This window comes from Pogoniulus pusillus, chromosome 38 (assembly GCF_015220805.1).
Source record: "Pogoniulus pusillus isolate bPogPus1 chromosome 38, bPogPus1.pri, whole genome shotgun sequence".
Classification (NCBI taxonomy): Eukaryota; Metazoa; Chordata; class Aves; order Piciformes; family Lybiidae; genus Pogoniulus; species Pogoniulus pusillus.
The window spans coordinates 2,569,020-2,589,358 of NC_087301.1; the positions used below are offsets into that span (position 1 = coordinate 2,569,020).

At 53.5% G+C, this 20,339-nt stretch overlaps 1 protein-coding gene across 11 annotated transcripts in view; it reads left to right on the top strand.

The window, feature by feature from the left end:
* Window positions 1-20,339, top strand: part of ARHGAP32 (Rho GTPase activating protein 32) — a 246,412-nt gene that overhangs the window by 200,005 nt on the left and 26,068 nt on the right. For all 11 annotated transcript variants that reach the window (XM_064173280.1, XM_064173279.1, XM_064173274.1 and 8 more), the window contains one exon: window positions 8,338-8,487. In XM_064173280.1, coding sequence (XP_064029350.1) covers window positions 8,338-8,487 — 150 coding nt within the window. The remainder of the gene's footprint in view (window positions 1-8,337; window positions 8,488-20,339) is intronic.

Below are 20,339 nucleotides of genomic sequence, written 5' to 3' on the forward strand. Positions count from 1 at the left end.
TGAGGGACTCTGCTTGTCACTGTCCTCCACTTGGCCATGGAGCCACTGACATCCTTCTTGGTGTGCATTTAGTGTTCCATAAAGGCTTGAGGGCACTTTGCTGCCTCCCATGTTTGTGTGCACTTATTGTGTGCTGGTTGGAGGTGTCCTTGCTCCCTGCAAAGGCGCTGGGCAGGCTGACCTGAGAGTCCCTCCCAGCCCTCTGACTCTCTGAGGTTGGTGCAGTTACTGATGTGGCACTGGTTGGTTCTTCTTCAAGGACAGAAAGCTGGTGCTTGGTGGTGCATGGTTCCAGATTCTGGTGGGCTTTTTAGGGCTGTATAAATCAGCTTCCAAAATAGAATCTGCTGTGGCAGGAGGGAAGGAGGAAAATGTCTTGTTGCTAAGGAACATGACAGAGAACTGGGAGATGTGACTCAGTTCTTGGCTTTGTAGCATTGCTCTCCAGCAAGATGTGGGTCCACAGAGCCTGCTCCTCTAAGTGTGAAGGGATGGATGGATATTAAAAGTATTTACTGGGGTGTTAAGGAGGGGCTGAGAGAAGTGATGCTGGTGGGGAACCAGCTGAACTCAGTCCTCTCACACTGTTAAATGTCTTCCTGAGTGTTTGCAGATATAAGGAGAGTAAGAAATCTGTGGGAAAACCAAACCCAGTTTCTCCTTCCCTGATTCCTGGTTCTGCTCTCTGTTTTTTCCTTCCCCAGTGCCTGTCACTGCTCTTTCTCTCCCTGCAGCAGAGTTTAATTTTAGAGGAGAATAACTCTTGAGGGGCTAAGAAGCCTGGAAAAAAAAACCCTGAGCTCGACCTGCTGTAAATCTCTGCAGAGAGGATGGAATTCACTTTTGTTTCGTCATCTTCACTGTGGTTTTGGTGCAGCATTCCCACTCCTTCTCCCCTCCCCGCCTGGGTGTTGCTGTCTGTGTCTTTGGAACTCTGCAGCCACACGTGTTCCTGCTCCTGCCCTCAGCCCCACGCTCCCCTGGCTCCAGGGGCCAGCTGGCTTCTGCCACGTGTCACATCACCGCTAACGAGAGGAGAAACCAACCTGCTGGGCCATGTGCTGGGGCTGTGGGGGCAGCAGGCACCCTCCCAGAGCTGCCCTTGCAGCCCCAGTGGCAAACCCTGTGCTGCTGACAGGGGTCCTGGGAGGAGGAGCTCGAAGCACAGCGGTGCCAGCAGCAGGAGGTGAGGCAGGTGTGCTGTGCTCAGCTGGCCTTGCTCTCCTTGAGGCTGCAGGGGGACAGGCAGTGGGTTTGTGAGGATGGCCTGTGGGAAGCTGGAAGAGAGCAGATGTGGAGTGGAGATGAGGAAGAAACTCTCTGCAGTGAGGGTGGGGAGATGCTGGAACAGGTTGCTCAGGGAGGTTGTGTGCAAGGCCAGGTTGGATGGAGCCTTGAGCTGCTTGGAAGGTGTCTGCCCGTGGCAGGGGGGTTGGAATGGGATGAGCCAACCCATTCTGTGATTCTGTGAGCTGCTGGAGTACGTTGGTGAGCTGGCAGCAGCCTGGGTGCCCACTGCTGAGCCAGCACTTACCTCTGTTGCCCACATGAATGTGCAAGACATGAAATCTGCTCTTTGTTGTTCTGTTGCTTGCTTCCCCTGCTCATTGAAACGAGGGCAGGGGGTGTGAGATGGGAGATGCTGGCCTGGGCTGCCAGGCTGGCTGTGCAGTGGTCTCAGAGCCTTTGTGCCACGGGGGTTTGCATACTGAAGAGGGAAGGAGAATGCATGAGCCAAACAAATGTGAGGCACAGGAAGGCTGCTTTTACTGGGCTGGAAGACCCAGGGCTCGTTAGCCTGGAGAAGAGCAGCCCCAGAGGGAACCTGATCTATGCTTACCATCAGAGTGGGGGGACAAGAGGATGCAGCCAGATCTTGTCAGTGGTGCCCAGCAACAGGACAAGGGGCAGCAAGCACAGACTGGCACTCAGGAGGTTCCGTCTGAACAGGAGGAGAGAATTCTTTGATGTGAGGCTGCTGGTGCTCAGGAGCAGGCTGCCCAAGAGAGATTGTGGAGCCTCCTTCTCTGGAGAGCTTCCAAAGCCACTTAGGCATTGTGATCCCTTTTGTGGGTGCTCTGCTTTAGCAGGGAGGTGGACCTAGATGATCTCCAGAGGTTCCTTCCAACCTCCACCCTGCTGGCATTCTGGAATCCTTTGAAGAGACTCCTCTGTTTGATCACCATGATCCAAAGCCAAGGAATCAGGAGCTGTTTTCCATCCTACCTTTCCTTTTGTTGCCAACAACTTCAGGCAATTTCAATGAGGATTACGTTTTAGAAGTGCTCTCAGGAGGAGTTTTATGGCCCAGACATGATACCTCTGCAGCTTGGGCTGAGCTATGTATTATCCCTGGACTGTGCTCTGACCTCATGGGTGTAAATCTTCATCTTGATCTTAAAGGTCTCTTCCAACCGAAATGATTCAGTGGTTCTAAATCCAGAGTAGCTGCAACAGTCTGCACAGGCACAGCAGGAGTCAGAAGCTGCTGTTCCATGGCCTCCTTGTGCCTCGGTGAACTCATTTGCCAGCAGGCTGAGGGCAGTTGTGCAGTGTGTTGGATTCAGCAGGGAGCTGAGCAGAAGGTCTCAGTTTCCTGCCCTCTGCTCCACCACCCCCTCAGTCTGACTGCCACAAGTGCTGATGCTGTAAGAGCCTCAGGGTCAGCAGATTAGCTGTAATCTGGGTTGCTGCAGTGGCTCCTCAGGTAGCTCTGCAGCCTCATGGAAAGGTGGAGGAAGGCAGCAGGAGGTGCCAGGGTGGCTGTGAGGGCAGCAAGTCGAGGAAGATGCAAGGAGATACCTTCTGAGGAGCAGCTGAGGGCACTGGGGTTGTTCAGCCTGGAGAAGAGGAGGCTGAGGGGAGCAATCTCTACAGCTACTTGAAAGGAGGTTGGAGTGAATGGGAGTTGGTCTCTGCCCCTAAGGAACAGGTGACAGAACAAAGGGAACAGGTGGCAGCAGGGCAGATGCAGGATGGAGTTTGGGGAGAAATTCTTTCCAGTGGAGGTGAGGAGACACTGGGACAGGTTGCCCAGGGAGGTTGTGGATGCTCCCTCCCTGGAGGTTTGAGCAACCTTGAGCAGCCTGAGCTAGTGGGAGGTGTCCCTGCCTATGGCAGGAGGTTGGAAGTAGATGATCTTGAAGGTCCCTTCCAACCTAAACCAATCCATGAATCTGTGTCCATGATACACGCAGAAATGGCCTCGAGTTGTGCCAGGGGAGGTTTAGGACATTAGGGGAAATGCACTTCCCAAAAGAGTTGTCAAGGCCTGGACCAGGCAGTGGTGGAGTCCCCATCCCTGGAGGAGGGTTCCAAAGCTCTTTAGATGTGCTGCTGAGGGACATGGTTTAGTGGTGACCTGGCAGTGCTGGGTTAAGGGTTGGACTTGCTGACCTGAAGAGTCTCTTCCAACCAAACCCATAGCCCAAGAACCTGTGGCTCCTTTAGAACCCTCTGATTCTAGAACCCTATGATTCTGGAGCCCTCTGAGCTTTCAGTGGGGTCCCAGACAACCCCCCCCAGGAGAAGCAGATTGTGCTGAGCAGCCAGAAAGGTGCTCTGACTGCTGACACTTTTCTGTGGGACAGCTGCACAAAGTGTATCCTGAAGTGGCTTCTCAGTGCCTGGCATGAAGGGTGGACAAGCCTTGCCCTTAATGAACTAATTGTTGCTTAATGGGTTTTATCAATGGCAGGGGAATTTCAGGCCTCACCTCCTACAAAAGCTTGATGGTGTAGCAGCAGCAGCATGGTTGGGTTGATGAATGCTCCTCAGGGAGGTACAGACCGTGGCAGCTTCCCAAAACCACAATGAGCTACCTTGGCACAGTTCTGCCTTCCCTCCCTTCCCACCACACGAAGGCTTGGGCCAGCCTGGTTATGTCAGCTAAGGCTGGGATATTTGTTTCTCACTCTTCAGTGACCTGCTTGTGCCAGCAAAACCTGAGCTTGGGTCCAAGCTTGGGTGGGGTTCGTAGTGTTTGGGCTTTGGATTGGGGTTTTCTTTTGGGCCAGACTCACTGTGGGAGAAATTGATGGAGTATTTGCTTGTCCAGGCCAGGGTGCTTGGCCAGAGCTGCCTTCCTGAGCAGAAGCAGCCCCTGCTCCTTCTAGGAAAGCCTCTGCTTCTTGGTGAAGAGTTTGTTTGCTGGTGGTTAAACCTGAGAGGGAAAGGGATATGGATAAGTGTTGGGGTTTGGGAGAGGGGTTGGTAACACAGCAGCATCTGAAGGCAGAGCTCATTGCTGTCTACAGCTACCTGAAGGGACATTGTGCAGAGGCTGCTGCTGGGCTCTGCTCACAGGGAATTGGAGATAGAAGAAGGGGGAATGGCCTCAGGCTGAGGCTGGGGAGGTTTAGATTGGATATTAGGAAAAAGCCTTCTGGCTGGAGTGTGGCTAGAGAAGGGCAACAAAGATGGTGAAGGTCTTGTGAGGAACAGCTGAGGACAACCACCTGAAGGGACATTGTGCAGGGGCTGCTGCTGGGCTCCTCTCACAGGTAGCTGGAGACAGAGCAAGGGGGAATGGCCTCAGTCTGAGCCTGGGGAGGTTTAGGTTGGACATTAGGAAAACATTTTTCCTGGAGAGAGTGGTCAGGGAGTGGAATGAGCTGCCCAGGGAGGTGGTGGAGTCACCCAGCCTGGATGTATTTTAGAGTGGTTTGGCTGTGGTGCTTGGGGCTGTGGTTTAAGGTGACTCTTCTAGAGCAGGGTTCTAGATTGGACTTGGTGCTCTGAGGGACTTTGCCAGCCTGGATGCTGCTGTGATCTCTGCTTTTGCAGCCATGGAAGAGTGTTTGGTAGTGATGCTGCTTGATGGTCTGACACTTGATGACCTGGAGACCCAAACTGACATCATCACAGGATGCCAGATTGGAAAGGACTTCAAGGACCATCTGGTCCAACCTTGATAGGCTGTGAATGGGTCAGATTTATCATACCCCATTTTATGTATGGGGCAATAAAGGCAGAACAAGGCTAAGTGTTCTACCCAAAGCACCTTAGCTTGTAGCAGTTTTAGGTTTGTTTCTGCTCTAAAGCCTGTGCTTCTATTCCATAACTTCCTTTATTCACTAGTGCTGAGGAGTTTGAGCTTGGCAAATGGTTTGTTTCTGCTCTAAAGCCTGTGCCTCTATTCCATAACTTCCTTTCTTCACTAGTGCTGAGATTCTGAGCCTGGCAAATGGTTTGTTTCTGCTCTAAAGCCTTTGCCTTGCTCCCATCCCTCACTAATTCTGGGCCTTTGAGGTGGGGGTAGGAGTGTGGGGCAACTACTTGTGCAGGTGCTGGCACCAGTGCACCAGCAGAGGTTTGGAACCAGTGGCTCAGGACAGAAAGTGTTTCCTGTGCAGGGTTCTTGGTATCACCTTTGTCTCTATCCACAACCTGGAAGTGCTGTGCTGGCTTCATCTCAACCAGAATGCCCCAGAAGGTCAACCTCTTTGCTGATTTGGGGGTCAAACGGTGCTGGGGGCTGGGAAGGTGGCTAGAAAACGTTTGACTTTATTGCTGCTGGCAGCAGGACAGCATCCCTGGCAGCCTCCTGAGCTCTGGCAGCTTATGAGCATGGCTTATCCTTATCAGACACCTACTTGCTTTATTGTTCTCTAACCTGTCAGCACAGCTCAGATATTCTCCCTGTTCTCTTCTTCTTCCCCACCCCAGCGGAGCTCAGCTCCTATCAGTGAATCATCCCCGCCTAGGTATGAGCCTCTGAAGTCACTTTAGCCTGAGCAGCTCTCACCCAGAGCAGGCAGTGATTCAGAGAGGAGGAAACTCTGTTTCAGCAGGCTGCTGGTAAGGCAGTTTTAGAGTCACAGAATGGTTTAGGTTGGAAGGGAGCTCAAAGCTCAGCCAGTTCCAATCCCTTGCCATAGGCAGGGACACAGAAATATGTTGAGGTCACTGCAGTCAGGTTGATTTCTGTGGAGAGGAGCTGCAGCAGCACCTGGTGAAACAGAAGGAAAGTGCTCAGCTGTTGAAAGGCATTTGAACATCACAGACTCATTTTGCTTGGGTAAGACCTTTCAGAGCATCCAATCCAGCTGTTCACCCAGCACTGCCAGGTCACAACTAAACCCCATCCCTCAGCACCACATCTCCACAGCTTTGCAACACCTCCAGGGACAGGGACTCCACCACTGCCCTGGGCAGCCTGTTCCAGGCCTTGACAACCCTTTAAAGAAGGAAGTTGTTCCTCATGTCCAGCCTAAACCTCCCTTGGTGCAACTTGAGGCCATTTCCTCTCATCCTGTCATTTGTTCCTGGGGAGGAGAGGCAGACCCCTTCCTGCTGCTCCAACCTCCTCTCAGGCTTTTCATTTGGGGTTACCCTGCTGGGATTTGCTGGCAGTGCTGGGGATTTAGTGCAGGTCGTCTCTCCTCTCTGGGATCTGAGGCAGGAGCAGAGGAGTGATGGCTGGAATTGCCTTGCTGTGCTGCAGGAGCCTTTACAGCTTCCTGGGGCTATAAAGGCTTCCTCACAGAGCTCAGCCTTTCCTACCTAGCGATTTGTTCTCCTCAGCAGAGCTCTTCTCTGGAAGTCAAACTGCTTTTGACTCATGGACACAAAGGCACTTTTGTTGGGGGCAGGCCAGAGCCCTCCTGCTTCCAGCCTGGGCCTCAGGAAGAAAAGTTGCCATTCAGGGGCATTGTTCTGCCTCCATTCAAACCTGCTGGGCCTCTCCTCCTCTTTTGCATGAGTTTATTTGTGTCGCTGGCTCCTGCCCTGTGTGGCTTCCTCATGGCACTGCTGGGGGATAATTCCTCTCAGCCAGACAGGAGGTTTCAGCATCACACAGGGACTGTGTTGGCATCATGTGGAGCAAGAGGCTTGGAGGGATGGCTCCTGAGCTGTGTGCTCACCTCTGCAGTCTTCTTGGGCTTCATTCTGAAGGGGATGGATTGCATCCCTTCAAACCAGCTGCTTTGGGGTTCTGTTGTGTAAGGCAAAGACAGAAATGCTTTTATTTTGCAGAGGCTTGAGGAGGATCAGGAAAGACTCCTGAGAGGAGGTGGCAGCAAGGTGGGGCTTGGTCTCTTCTCCCGAATAACAAATGTTGAGACAAGAGGAAACATCATCAAGTTCCACCAGGGGAGGTTTAGGTTGGGTATTAGGAAGCATATCTTGCACAGAAGGGTTCACAGCTCACAGCATGTCAGGGGTTGGAAGGGACCCAAGGAGATCATCCAGTCCAACTCCTCTGCCAGAGCAGGACCACACAATCTAGCTCAGGGCACACAGGAACACATCCAGACAGTTCTGGAAAGGCTCCAGAGGAGACTCCACAACCTCTCTGGGCAGCCTGTGCCAGGGCTCTGGGACCCCTCCAGGAAAGAAGTTCCCTCTTGTGCTGAGCTGGAACCTCCTGTGCTGCAGCTTCCATCCATTGCTGCTTGTCCTATCCCAGGCAGCAGTGAGCAGAGCCTGTCCCCCCCTCCTGACCCCCAGCCCTCAGATAGTTATAGACATTGCTTAAATCCCCTCTCAGTCTTCTCTTCTCCAGAGTAAGCAGCCCCAGGTCCTTCAGCCTCTCCTCAGGCAGTGCTCCAGTCCCCTTCTCCTCCTTGTAGCCCTCTGCTGGACCCTCTGCAGCAGATCCCTGTCCCTCTTCAACGGGGGAGCCTGAAGCTGAAGGCAGTGCTCAAGATGAGATCTCATCAGGGCAGAGCAGAGGTGAAGGAGAACCTCCCTTGATCTGCTGAACACACTGCTGAGTGCCCCCCAGGACCCCATTGGCTTCTTGGCCCCCAGGGCACATTGCTGTGCTGTGGATGTTCTCCCCCAGCACTCCCAGGTCCCTCTCCACAGGGCTGCTCTGCAGCAGATTGTCAAGCTGGAGGTATTTGGACAGAGTGTGGACCTGGTGCTGAGGGACATGGTTTAGAGGTGACCTTGCAGTGCTGGGTTGAAGGTTGGACTGGAGGATCATGAAGGTCTCCAGCCAGAGACGTTCTATGGTTCAGTGGCCAGGAGGTGAATGGTTGTGTGAGTTTGGTCATCTTCACTTCTCCAGAGATGCAGGAGCTGCCAGGTGCTGCCCATCAGCCATCTCCAGGACACCTTTAGAATGCTCTCACCTGAAGCTTCTCTGCAGCTTGAACCTGTCTTTGTGCTACCTTCTGCCTTCACAGCTGCCTCTCGTTAGTTCTGCACCGGCCGAGGCGCAGAGCCCAAGCCAAGGCTCAGCTTAGCGGCGGACCCTGGGAAACCTCTTTCTGCAGATAATTGATATGAGCACTTTGACAGCCCCTACGTGCTGTGTGGAGCGTGGTGTGCTCAGCCCTGCCCAGCTGAGCCAAACCTAACAATGTCCTGCTTTGTTCTCTTGTGCAGTGTCCAAAAAACACGGCAAGCTCATCACCTTCCTCCGAACATTCATGAAGTCGCGCCCAACCAAGCAGAAGCTGAAGCAGAGAGGGATCCTGAAGGAGAGAGTCTTTGGCTGTGACCTGGGAGAGCATCTACTCAACTCTGGCCACGATGGTAAGAAACCATCCTTTCCTGAGATCTTCATCCTTGGCAGTCTTTATTTCTTGCTGATGATAGCCAGCAGGGCAAGGGAGGGGATTCTGCCCCTTGGCTCTGCTCTCCTCACACCCCACCTGCAGTCCTGGGGGCACTTCTGGAGCCCCCAGCACAATCAGGACATGGAAGTGTTGGAGCCAGTGCAGAGGAGGCCACCAAGATGCTCAGAGGGCTGCAGCAGCTCTGCTGTGAGGACAGGCTGAGAGAGTTGGGGCTGTGCAGCCTGGAGAAGATAAGGAGAGCTTGGAGTGGCCTTCTAGTAGCTGAAGGGGGCTCCAGGAGGGCTGAGGAGGGACTATTGACAAGGTCTGATAATGCCAGGAGGAGGAGGAGGAATGGGTTTGAAGTGGCAGAGGGGAGATTGAAACTGGATGTTAGGAAGAAGTTATTTGCAGTGAGGGTGGTGAGACACTGGCACAGGTTGCCCAGGGAGGTTGTGGAACACAGAATCACCCAATGTGATCAAAGATCAAAGATCGCATTGGGTGATTCTGTGCTCCACAACCTCCTTGGAGGTGTCCAAGACAAGGTTGGATGAGTCCTTGAGCAACCTGTTCTAGTGGGAGGTGTCCCTGCCTATGCTGGGGGGTTGGAATTGGCTGAGCTCTGAAGTCCCTTCCAACCTAAACCCTTCTGTGATTCTATAAAAGGGGGGTGGCAGAGAGAAGGGGAGCAGAAATGAGGTGGCTGAAAGATAAATGCTGCTAAGGAGCCTCGTGGGAGCTCTGAAGATGGATGGAGCTACTGAGGATGAGTTCTTTAGGCTTCAGGAGGGGGGATGTGGACCAGAGATTAGCAAGAAATTCTTCAGCGTGAGGGTGGTGAGACACTGGCACAGGTTGAGGGTGGTGAGCTGCTGGCACAGGTTGCCCAGGAAGGCTGTGGATGTCCCCTCCCTGGAGGTGTTGAAGGCCAAGTTGGATGAGGCCTTGAGCAACCTGTGCTGGTGGGAGGTGTCCCTGCCCGTGTCAGGGGGCTTGGAACTGGATGACCTTTGAGGTCCCTTCCACCCCAACCCATTCTGTGAATCTTAACCCTTTGAATTCTTCAGATCCATGTTAAAATGGGGATAGATTTTTTTTGCAAGGAAAGAAACTCCTTCAGTGTGTGAGTGCCAGTGAATAATGGAGTGCTCTGTTAATTCCACCCATGCCTGGGCACCTGGCTGTGGTGCAGCATGATTTGCAATGGAAATCCTCCACCTGCCTTTTCCCTTGGAGTTCACAGCACGCAGAGGAACTCATTTGTCACAGTTTGCTTTCCTGAGAGCTTTCCATAGGTCTTCTCAGTCTCTTTTGCCTTCCCACACCAGCAGTTGAGGGAGGTGGCAGAGCAGAGCTGTGCCCTCCAAGCAAACCCTTACACAATTGTTCCTGCTCTACCTCAGAGGAGCTTTTGTTTCTCATGCTCTTTCCTCCCCTCTGGCTGTGACAGCTCCACTCTGGGCTGTGGGGTCTGGAGGTGTCTGCATTGCTGAGAAGCAAACAGGGCTCAAATTCTTTCACAGGTCACCAGCCAAGGTCGTTCCTGTAAATGTCCCATGCTGGGGGTTCAGTTAGGAAAGCAGCATGGGGCAACCACAGCCTGCAGCCAGCTTGCCCAGGAGTCAAGCCCACCAGGAGCTGAGGGATGTGTGCAGCATCACTGCCTGGCTATGGCTGCTGGGTGAGCTCTGCCCTCCTTGCCTGCTGAGTTTGCAGGGCAGCTCTTGTGCCCAAGCTGCTCGTCTGATGTCTCACAGCTTGGCATGGGGGCTGAAGGTGAAGTGATGTGTGGGGTGGGAGAGGAGTTTCTCTGTTAAATTGGCTTTTAGCAGTGCCTCAATCTCCTAACTCCTCATGAGTGCCTTCTGGAAAAGGGATGGTGAAGGGTGGGGAGCTGCTTCGTGCTGTTGTTCCAGCTGATTCAGTTGGTAACAGCCATGTGCACTCCCTGGCCTGACATGAAGTGTTTTACTACCAGTTGATGAGTAATGTGAGCTTGCTCTGATGGAATCAGGTCGGTGGCAAGGCTTGTTGGCTTGTTAATTGGAACCAGTAGACATCTTTACTGCTGAGGCTTGAAAAGCATCAGAGAGCCAGCAGCTGGATGGTTTGGAGACAGACACAGACAGGAACCCCTGTAAGAACTGCATCAGGAGTTAGGTAATTTACACTGCTGGGCAGCTGTAGAGCTGGGTTTATACTCCTGCTGTGGGAGCAGTCTTGGAGGGCAGCAGACATGCCAGTGGAGTGAGCTCATTAATGGCAAAGAGAGAACATTCTCTTTTATCCCCAGCCCTCCTCCTGTCCCTTTCAGTTAGGTACAAGTCAGCAATAATTAAAGCTGTTCCCTGCCCTCCCTGCTGACTTCTTCCCCTGGCTTTAGGGGGTACACTTTAGCATAAAAAGACACATCCAGAGCTGATCTGAGCTCTTGTGACTCCACTGCAGGCTCCTGTTTGACAGCCTCTGGGAGCTCACTGCTTGTCCTGGTCACTCCCCTCCCGTGCAGGGGAGCAGCTCTGATGGTGCTAATGAGGTCTCATCAGCCAAGAAGCTCCCAGGTTGTTTTCACCCTTGACTGGAGAACTCTTTCCTAACTCCCTGGAGTGAAGCAGCTCCAGGGTGAGTGTTGCTAAGAGGGGCAGGTCTCCGTTTCTCACAGCAGGGTTGGTTTGTGCTGTGTGATTCAGCTCCCTGACCTGTATTCCAAGTGACATCATCCCCGGGACTGGTTTTGCGGAGCCGTTCCTGTGCCTGCAGCTGGGGGCATGCACAGCCTTTGAAGGCTGCCTCCTTCTCTAGCATTAAGGTTGCTCTGCCTCGCAGCCAAATGCAGTGCTGATCTGCTGAGAGAGGACTGAGATGCCACAGGAGACCCCAGGATTGAACTAGTTAGAGCAAAGCTGCAGTCCTGCTCCTTCACCTCCCAGCCAGAGCACACAAAAGTGTTGTCATAGCAGCACAGAGAGCTGGAGCTGAAGCCTGTGCATGGTGCCTGCTGCTGAGGCAACCAGCAATAGAACAAGGGGACACAGTCTCAAGTTGTGCCAGGGTAGGTCTAGGCTGGATGTTAGGAAGAAGTTCTTCACAGAGAGAGTGATTGGCATTGGAATGGGCTGCCCAGGGAGGTGGTGGAGGCACCGTCCCTGGGGGTCTTCAAGAGAAGACTGGATGAGGCTCTTGGTGCCATGGTCTGGTTGACTGGATAGGGCTGGGTGATAGGTTGGACTGGATGATCTTGGAGTTCTCTTCCAACCTGCTTGATTCTATGATTCTATGGTTCCATGAACACCTTGAATGCTGTTTGAGCCTGTGATTCTATGAAGTGGGGAGAGATGAGCAGGAGGAGAGATGGGGAAGGACAGAGAGTGAAACAGTTGCAGCCTTCTCTCCTGAGCACTGGGAGGCAGCTGGCTCAGACTGCTTAGCCAGGAGAAGATGATTTTGCTGTCGTGTCTCTCTATACCCCAAAGGGAATTTGCAAGCACAGAGGGAATGTTCTACCTACTGCAGTGTGCTGCCTTTTTGCTGCCTCAGCAAGTCATCACTCATCTGCAGGCAGAATAAATTGGGTTGAGCTGAAGAGGATCCAGCAGTGTGCCCTGTTCCACGAGTGAGAGCCCTGGTGGCACATCCTGCAGAGCTCCACACACATGCTTTACATGCAGCCTGCACCGAGGTGTAAACCAGAGAGGCATTTCTCCTGCTTTGCCTGGGCTGTTGAGCTCAGCCTGGCTCTGAGGCACACTGCTCTGTCTCCTGAGAGGTTCCTGTGAGGCTGGCTGGGCACAGCTTGATCTGCTGAGCTTGAGGTCTTGTTTACTGGAGTTCTCCTTAGGGGAAGGTGACTGGGTAAGGTGGGAGGAGTGGAGCAGAGAGGATGGTGTTGCCTTCTCATTTTTGGTGAGGATTTACTCTGTCATTGTTGTAATGGATGTGTGTGCCTCAGAGCCACCACTGTGAGCAGGTATGGGGGCAGGAAAGGATTTTAGCAGCTGTTATTTTGGCAGTGACAGTGGTTGGGCTGAGGGCTGCACATTCTACTCTGTGCCTGCTGATTCACCATGGGGATTGTGGAGATGCTTGGGCTGGAAACTGGAGATAGGCAATGTCCTGGGTTTGGTTTTGGTTGGTTTTGGTCCTGCACCTGGGTGGGTGCAGTCCCAAGCACAACTCCAGGCTGGGTGGGGAATGGCTGAGAGCAGCCCTGAGGAACAGGACCTGAGGGTCTGGGCTGATCAAAAGCTCAACAGGAGCCTGCAGTGTGAGTGCAGCCCAGACACAACCCTGTGCTGGGCTGCAGCAAGAGCAGTGTGGGCAGCAGGGCAAGGGAGGAGATTCTGCCCCTTGGCTCTGCTCTCCTCACACCCCACCTGCAGTCCTGGGGGCAGCTTTCAAGCCCCCAGCACAATCAGGACATGGAAGTGTTGGAGCCAGTGCAGAGGAGGCCACCAAGATGCTGAGAGGGCTGCAGCAGCTCTGCTGTGAGCACAGGCTGAGAGAGTTGGGGCTCTGCAGCCTGGAGAAGAGAAGGCTTGGAGGAGACCTTGGAGTGGCCTTCTAGTAGCTGAAGGAGGGCTGGGGGGGGACTATTGACAAGGTCTGGTGATGCCAGGATGAGGAGGAATGGGTTTGAAGTGGCAGAGGGGAGACTGAAACTGGATGTTAGGAAAGGGCTCTTTGCAGTGAGGGTGGTGAGACACTGGCACAGGTTTCCCAGGGAGGTTGTGGAGCACAGAATCACCCAATGTGATCAAAGATCACATTGGGTGATTCTGTGCTCCACAACCTCCCTGCAGGTGTTCAGGACCAGATTGGATGAAGCACTGAGGGACCTGTTCTAGTGGGAGGTGTCCCTGCCTATGCTGGGGGTTGGAACTGGCTGAGCTCCCTTCCAACCTAAACCATTCTGTGCTTCACACTGGTTGAATTCCAGGTTGTGCTGAGCTCTGGCCCCACCTGTTTGCAAGGGGTAGCTTTATTCCCTTGTGCTGCTTGTTGGGCTCTTCAGATAAGCACCTTGGGATTTCTGATGACATCCCATCATGGTGTGGTTCTCCTGCTGTTATCCTTCCCTTCAAACCATCCACTGGTGTTGCAGCTGGATGCTGTGGGTACTTGGGATGCTAATTCATTGCAGGCTTGGAGGGAGAGCACTGTTACCAGAACAGAGCAGCAGGAGGAATGAGAGATCTTGGGCAGCATCTTGGCAGGCAGCTGTCTAAGTCTGGTTCCCCTTAGCTCAAACAGAGCTTTGGTGCTCTCTCTGTCATCTCTTTGGGTCCTGCTATTAAAATGAGGAGTCCTTTTTACTAGCTAATAATTTTCATGACAATAAAAGTCTGCCTGGGCTTGGATCTGTGCCATCTATGATGGAAACCTTCATCTGGAGCTCAGGACAGCCAAGTTCTGCAGATTTATTAATTTTTGGAGTTTTCCTGATGTTTTAACTCTTGGAAGGTTTCATTCAACTGGTTTCTACCCTCTGTCTTCTTGCCACGGCCTCAAATTGAGCATGACAACCAAGAAGGAAAGCAAACTTGGCTGAAAGGTAGCAACATTTGCACATAGTTGTTGGTTTCTCCCACCCTCTTTTCTTTAAGTACTGTTTTTACCTGGAAGCCAAATGGCAGCCCCTGAGAGCCAAGAGTCAGAGAGTCAAGCAGGTTGGAAGAGAGCTCCAAGCTCAGCCAGCCCAACCTAGCACCCAGCCCTGCCCAACCAACCACACCATGGCACTAAGTGCCCCAGCCAGGCTTGGCTGCAACACCTCCAGCCACGGCCACTCCACCACCTCCCTGGGCAGCCCATTCCAATGCCAATCACTCTCTCTGCCAACAACTTCCTCCTAACATCCAGCCTGAACCTGCCCTGGCACAGCTTGAGGCTGTGTCCCCTTCTTCTGTTGCTGCTTGCCTGGCAGCAGAGCCCAACCCCACCTGGCTACAGCCTCCCTGCAGGCAGCTGCAGGCAGCAATGAGCTCTGCCCTGAGCCTCCTCTGCTGCAGGCTGCACCCCCCCAGCTCCCTCAGCCTCTCCTCACAGGGCTGTGCTCCAGGCCCCTCCCCAGCCTTGCTGCCTTTCTCCAGCAGCGCAGAACTGGACACAGCACTCCAGGGGTGTCCTGAGCAGTGCTGAGCACAGGGACACAAGAACCTCCCTTGTCCTGCTGCCCACACTGCTCCTGAGCCAGCCCAGGATGCCATTGGCTCTGCTGCCCACCTGGGCACTGCTGCCTCCTCTTCAGCTCCTCTCTCCCAGCACCCCCAGCTCCCTCTCTGTCTGGCTGCTCTCAGCCACTTCGTCCCCAGCCTGTAGCACTGCTTGGGGTTGTTGTGGCCAAAGTGCAGAACCCTGCCCTTGGCCTTGTTCAGTCTCATCCCCTTGGCCTCTGCCCACCCATGCAGCCTGGCCAGGTCCCTCTGCAGGGCTCTGCTATCCTCCAACAGCTCCACAACTGCTCCTAGCTTGGTGTCATCTGCAAACTCACTGATGCTGGACTCAATCCCCTGCTCCAGGTCCTCAATAAAGATATTGGCAGGACTGTGCCCAGCACTGACCCTTGGGGCACACCACTGGTGCCAGCTGGCTGTGGCAACATTCACCACCACTCTCTGGGCCCAGCCCTCCTGCCAGTACTTGCCCATATCAGAGTGAATCTGTCCAAGCCAGGAGCTGCCAGCTGTGCCAGGAGCTCTTGTGGCAGATGGTGTCAGAGGCTTTGCTGCAGTCCAGGCAGACTGATCATGAAAGGAGCTCAGGTTGGTCAGGCAGGACCCATCCTTCCTAAGCTCTAAAGAGCTTCCCATCTGTGTTCTGATGTCCTTGGTAGGGAACTGCTTTGCCCCAAGACTTTCCCTTCAGGAAAACCCATCAGAAGTAGCTCTCCCAGCTGTACCTGGGCCCTCCACAGCTCCAACAGCAGAGAGCTTCGTGGCAGCAGAGAGCAGCAGCCCTGGGACGTAGCTCCTCAGGTATGCTTGGAATGGTTGGGGCCTGGATGCTGGCAGCCACAGCAGTTATTTATTGAGGCACTTCTTGTTCTTGCACAAAGGGCTGTTGAAGGGCTGCAGGGAAAGAGGCAGGTCGTGTGTGTGAGGTTAGCCATAACATTTAGCTCAGGAGGATGAAATTGGCCACAGCCCTCACCGTGAGCCAGGGGAGTGTTGGCTGGGGATGAGCTTGAAGGTTTATGTGAGCTGCTTTCCCTCGGGGAGGGAACCCTTGGGGTGGTTTCTTTCCTGCTTTTAAGAGGTGTTTTCAGAGTATCCAAACTGACAGGTGTGAGTGGGAACTGAAAGGTTTCAAACCTCTAAGCAGGTTCAGATCTGGCATCCTGCTTTTACCTAATGGCCAGCTGGGCATGGAAGCTCTCCAGAGAGGGAGCCTCCACAGCCTTTCTGGGCAGCCTGCTTCAGGGAGCCTCCACAGCCTTTCTGGGCAGCCTGCTTCAGGGAGCCTCCACAGCCTTTCTGGGCAGCCTGCTTCAAGGAGCCTCCACAGCCTTTCTGGGCAGCCTGCTCCAGGGCTCCAGAGTACCCTCACAGCAAAGTGTCTCCTCGTGTTCAGATGGAACCCCCTAGGTTCCAGTTTGTGCCCAGTGCCCTTTGTACTGTCCCTGGGCACCACTGAGAAGAGCCCAGCTCCATCCTCTGGGCCCCCTGCAGCTCCTTTAGCTCTTCCTGAGCATTGCTCAGATCCCCACTGGGGCTGCTTTTCTCCAAGCTCTCAGTCCCAGGGCTCTCAGCCTTTCTTTCTCACAGAGATGCTCCAGGCCCCTCAGCATCTTTGTAGCCCCCTGCACTCTATCCAGTAGTTCCCTGTTTCTCTTGAACTGGTGAGCCTAGAACTGGACCCAGTCCAGACATATTGAGACCAGTCAGCCTCAGGCATGCCCAACCACTTTCCTTGCAGTATTGCACAGTTTAGAGTAATTTTTTTAAGCCAAAATCCATCTCAGGAGGACTTGGCCAATCAATGACCTAAGCTGGAGTCAGAATCCTGGCTGGTGAGGCGAGACTTTGGGTGCTCAGGAGCTCAAACTTGCACTTGCAGCCCAGAAAGCCAAGCAGAGCCTGGGCTGCAGCAGGAGAAGTGTGGCCAGCAGGGCCAGGGAGGTGATTCTCTCCCTCTGCTCTGCTCTATTGAGACCTCACCTGCATCCAGGGGTGGCCTGAGCAGTGCTGAGCACAGGGACAGGAGAACCTCCCTCGTCCTGCTGCCCACACTGCTCCTGAGCCAGCCCAGGATGCCATTGGCTCTGCTGCCTACCTGGGCACTGCTGCCTCCTCTTCAGCTCCTCTCTCCCAGCACCCCCAGCTCCCTTTCTTCCTGATGAAGTCTCTTTCTTCTGGTGAAGTCTCACCAGAGCAGAGTGACAGAATCACCTCTCTGGATCTGCTGTCCACACTGCTTTTGGTGCAGCCCAGGATGCAGAGGCAGACAAGGTCCCCATGGAGAATTGCTTACTCTGAGGGCAGTCCTTGCAGAAAGGGAGAGCTGAGCAGACCACAGAAGCCTTTGCAGTGAAGAAAGGAGATGATTTCTCTCTCCCTTTTTTTTTTCACACTGCCTGCAGCTGCAAGAGGAGAAATTCTTGCTGCCTGAGTGACCCAGAGGACAGCAGGGAGTTGAAAATTAATTGGCATTTCGAAACACTGCAGCTGTGAGGGGAACAAACATGAGCAAGAATACTGCAGGAATGGTTCCTGCTCTTACCCTGCCACTCTTAGCCAGGTAGATGCTCTTCCCCTCTTAACTAGCTGTAGTAAATAGAGTTGCCTATGTCGTGGTGTAAGTGCTTGGGCAAGGAGCTCTCTGTGAATATTTCAACATCTAGAGAGAGTTTGAGGGTGGGAAATAACCTCCTGACAGCCCCAGCAGGCAAGGAAGCTGCCACAATCTAAGCCCCAATAAGCTGCTCCCTGCCCGTGGCAGGGGGGGTTGGAGCTAGATGAGCTTCCAGGTCCCTTCCAACCTAACCCATTCTGTGAATCTCTGAGCTGACCTAAGCAGCAGACACTAGAACAAAGCTGGGAGATAGGAATCATTAGCAGCAGCTTTTGCTCCATTTGTGGATTTGTTGTGTTGAACCAGAAAAGCCAACCCTAGAGAGCTGAGTGGGTGCAACCCTGGGTGGGTAGAGAGGCTCCAGCCACTGCTAGAAGTGCAGTGAGGCAGCAGCTGCAGCCCTCAAGTGCAAACCCACCCAGGACCAGCCATACCCCCAGCACTGAGAGCGTTGCTGATCTCACAGCCAAAGGTGCTTTATCTGCCTCCCCAGCCTGATGCAGCAGGTTTGCTGTTCCTCAGGCTTGAACTCTGCACTTTGTTTTCACACAGCTCCCTGGGGAGCTGCCATAAAACATGGTAAAAAACCCCAGGCCAGTCTTAAAAGCAGAGTCCAGTTCCACACATGGGCTCTGCTCTTGGCACCTGCTCGTGGCTTGTGGCTCTTCTGAACTTTCTTCCCCAGTGCAAGAGTCACACTTCAAAGAAAGCTCTTGTGTGTTAGCAGGGAGCAGCAGAGCTTGTGACAGCAGGGCAGGCTTCAGGCAGCTCAGCAGCAGTCGTTGTAATGTGGATCACTTCTTAGGGATCAGGAGCATCTGGAAGGAGGGTTGCTGCCTGGTCGGGCTGCTGCTGCTCCTGGTGCATGATTCAGACGCCAATACTCTGAGAAGAGGAGGCTCAGGGCAGACCTTATTGCTGTCTACAGCTACCTGAGGGGTGATTGTGGCCAGGAAGAGGTTGCTCTCTTCTCTCAGGTGGCCAGCACCAGAACGAGAGGACACAGCCTCAGGCTGCACCAGGGGAGATTTAGGCTGGAGGTGAGGAGAAAGTTCTTCCCTGAGAGAGTCATTGGACACTGGAATGGGCTGCCCGGGGAGGTGGTGGAGTCGCCGTCCCTGGAGCTGTTCAAGGCAGGACTGGACGTGGCACTTGGTGCCATGGTCTGGCCTTGAGCTCTGTGCTAAAGGGTTGGACTTGGTGATCTGTGAGGGCTCTTCCAGCCCTGATGATACTGTGATAAACTGATACTGTGAAGAGGGCTGCAGAGGGACTGTTTGCAAAGAGCTGCAGGGACAGGAAGAGGGAAAAGGTTTGGAATTAAAGAAGAGCAGCTTTAGGTTGGATGTTAGGAGCAAGTTCTGCACCGTGAGGGTGCTGGAACACTGCAGCAGGTTGCTCAGGGAGGGTGGTTGAGGCTCCTATCCCTGGAGATGTTCAAGGTCAGGCTCAGCAAAGCTCTCAGCAACCTGCTCTAGTGGAGGACATCTCTGCTGACTGCAGGGGGGTTGCACTGGATGACCTTTGGAGGGTTCTGACCCAAACCATTCTGTGATTCTATGACATGGATCATCTGTGTGGCCTCTTCTAGACCCACTCCAGCAGGTGCAATGTCCCTCTTGTGCTGGGGACCCCAGGGCTGCATAGAGCAGTGCAGGTGAGGTGTCACCAGAGCAGAGGACCTTAACCTTACCTTGTGGCTGGTTGTTTCAGTTTGCATTCCTGTGACTCAGATCCTTGCCCTTAACCTTCTGAGAAGTTCCTTCACTCTGCTGTGGGGTTTTATGTGCTTCCAAGGATGGTTACACAACATTGATGGCCAAGGTTATTACCTGTGTGTGGGCAGCTCTGAGTGCTGCTCAGCACACTTCATTTCATTGTCCTTGCTCCTGCTGGGCTGCAGGTTTAGCTTTCCCTCTGTGTGTGCTATGTGTGGAATTCAGCTGAGCAGCTGCAATTTGGGAGTGCTCTGCTCCATTAACCAGCCCAGAGGCCTGGCTTGTGCCATGGCTTCACCTTATTGCTGTGAGACTGTGGAAGTGACCCTGCTCGGGGGGAGCTTGATGGGAGGCCTTGCTCCCCAGGCTGAGCAAATAGTTCTGATTCCAGTAACATCCTGAGAAAACAAAAACAAAGGAAGCCTCCCAAAAACCCAGGGAGGGAGCACTGCAAAAGATGAAAGAGGGAAGAAATAACCCCAGGATGACAGGAACAGAAATGTGCCTGATTTTGAGCTGGAGTGAAATGGTTTTAGAATGAAACACCATAAAAACTTCTGCTTGCTCTTAATGGCAAAGAATTAACAGTTAATGAGCCCTGGGAGATGCAATAAACCTCTCAAAGCAGCTGAAAGATGCTCAGGAACAAGCTGAATGAATTCCTTCAGCTTCTATGGTGATGAAGTCCTCTCCAGTTGTATCTTGGGCTTCATCCTCAGCAAAGGGAGGGATTTTGATTAGACAGAAGCATGAAGTTCTTCACTGTGAAGGTGGGGAGACACTGGTCCAGCTTGCCCAGAGAGTCAGGTTGGTTGGTTGGGGGCTCTGTAGTTGCAGGTGTCCCTGCTGACTGCAGGGGGGTCAGATTGGCTGAACTTGAAGGTCCTTTCCAACCCAAACCATTCCATGAGTTGTTCAAAGGTCCAGAAGAATCAAGTCACCATTCCTGCAGAGGGCCTTCAGCTCTGCTTGAGTCTCAGTCACTTAGAGTCATAGAATTAAGAGAGCTCCAAGCTCAGCCAGCCCAACCTAGCACCCAGCCCTGCCCAACCAACCAGACCATGGCACTAAGTGCCCCAGCCAGGCTTGGCTGCAACACCTCCAGCCACAGCCACTCCACCACCTCCCTGGGCAGCCCATTCCAGTGCCAATCACTCTCTCTGCCAACAACTTCCTCCTAACATCCAGCCTGAACCTGCCCTGGCACAGCTTGAGGCTGTGTCCCCTTCTTCTGTTGCTGGTTGCTTGGGACAAGAGGCAACTTCTCCAACCATGCAGAGCTCCCCCCAGAATATCTGTGCTGCTGACATGATGCCAT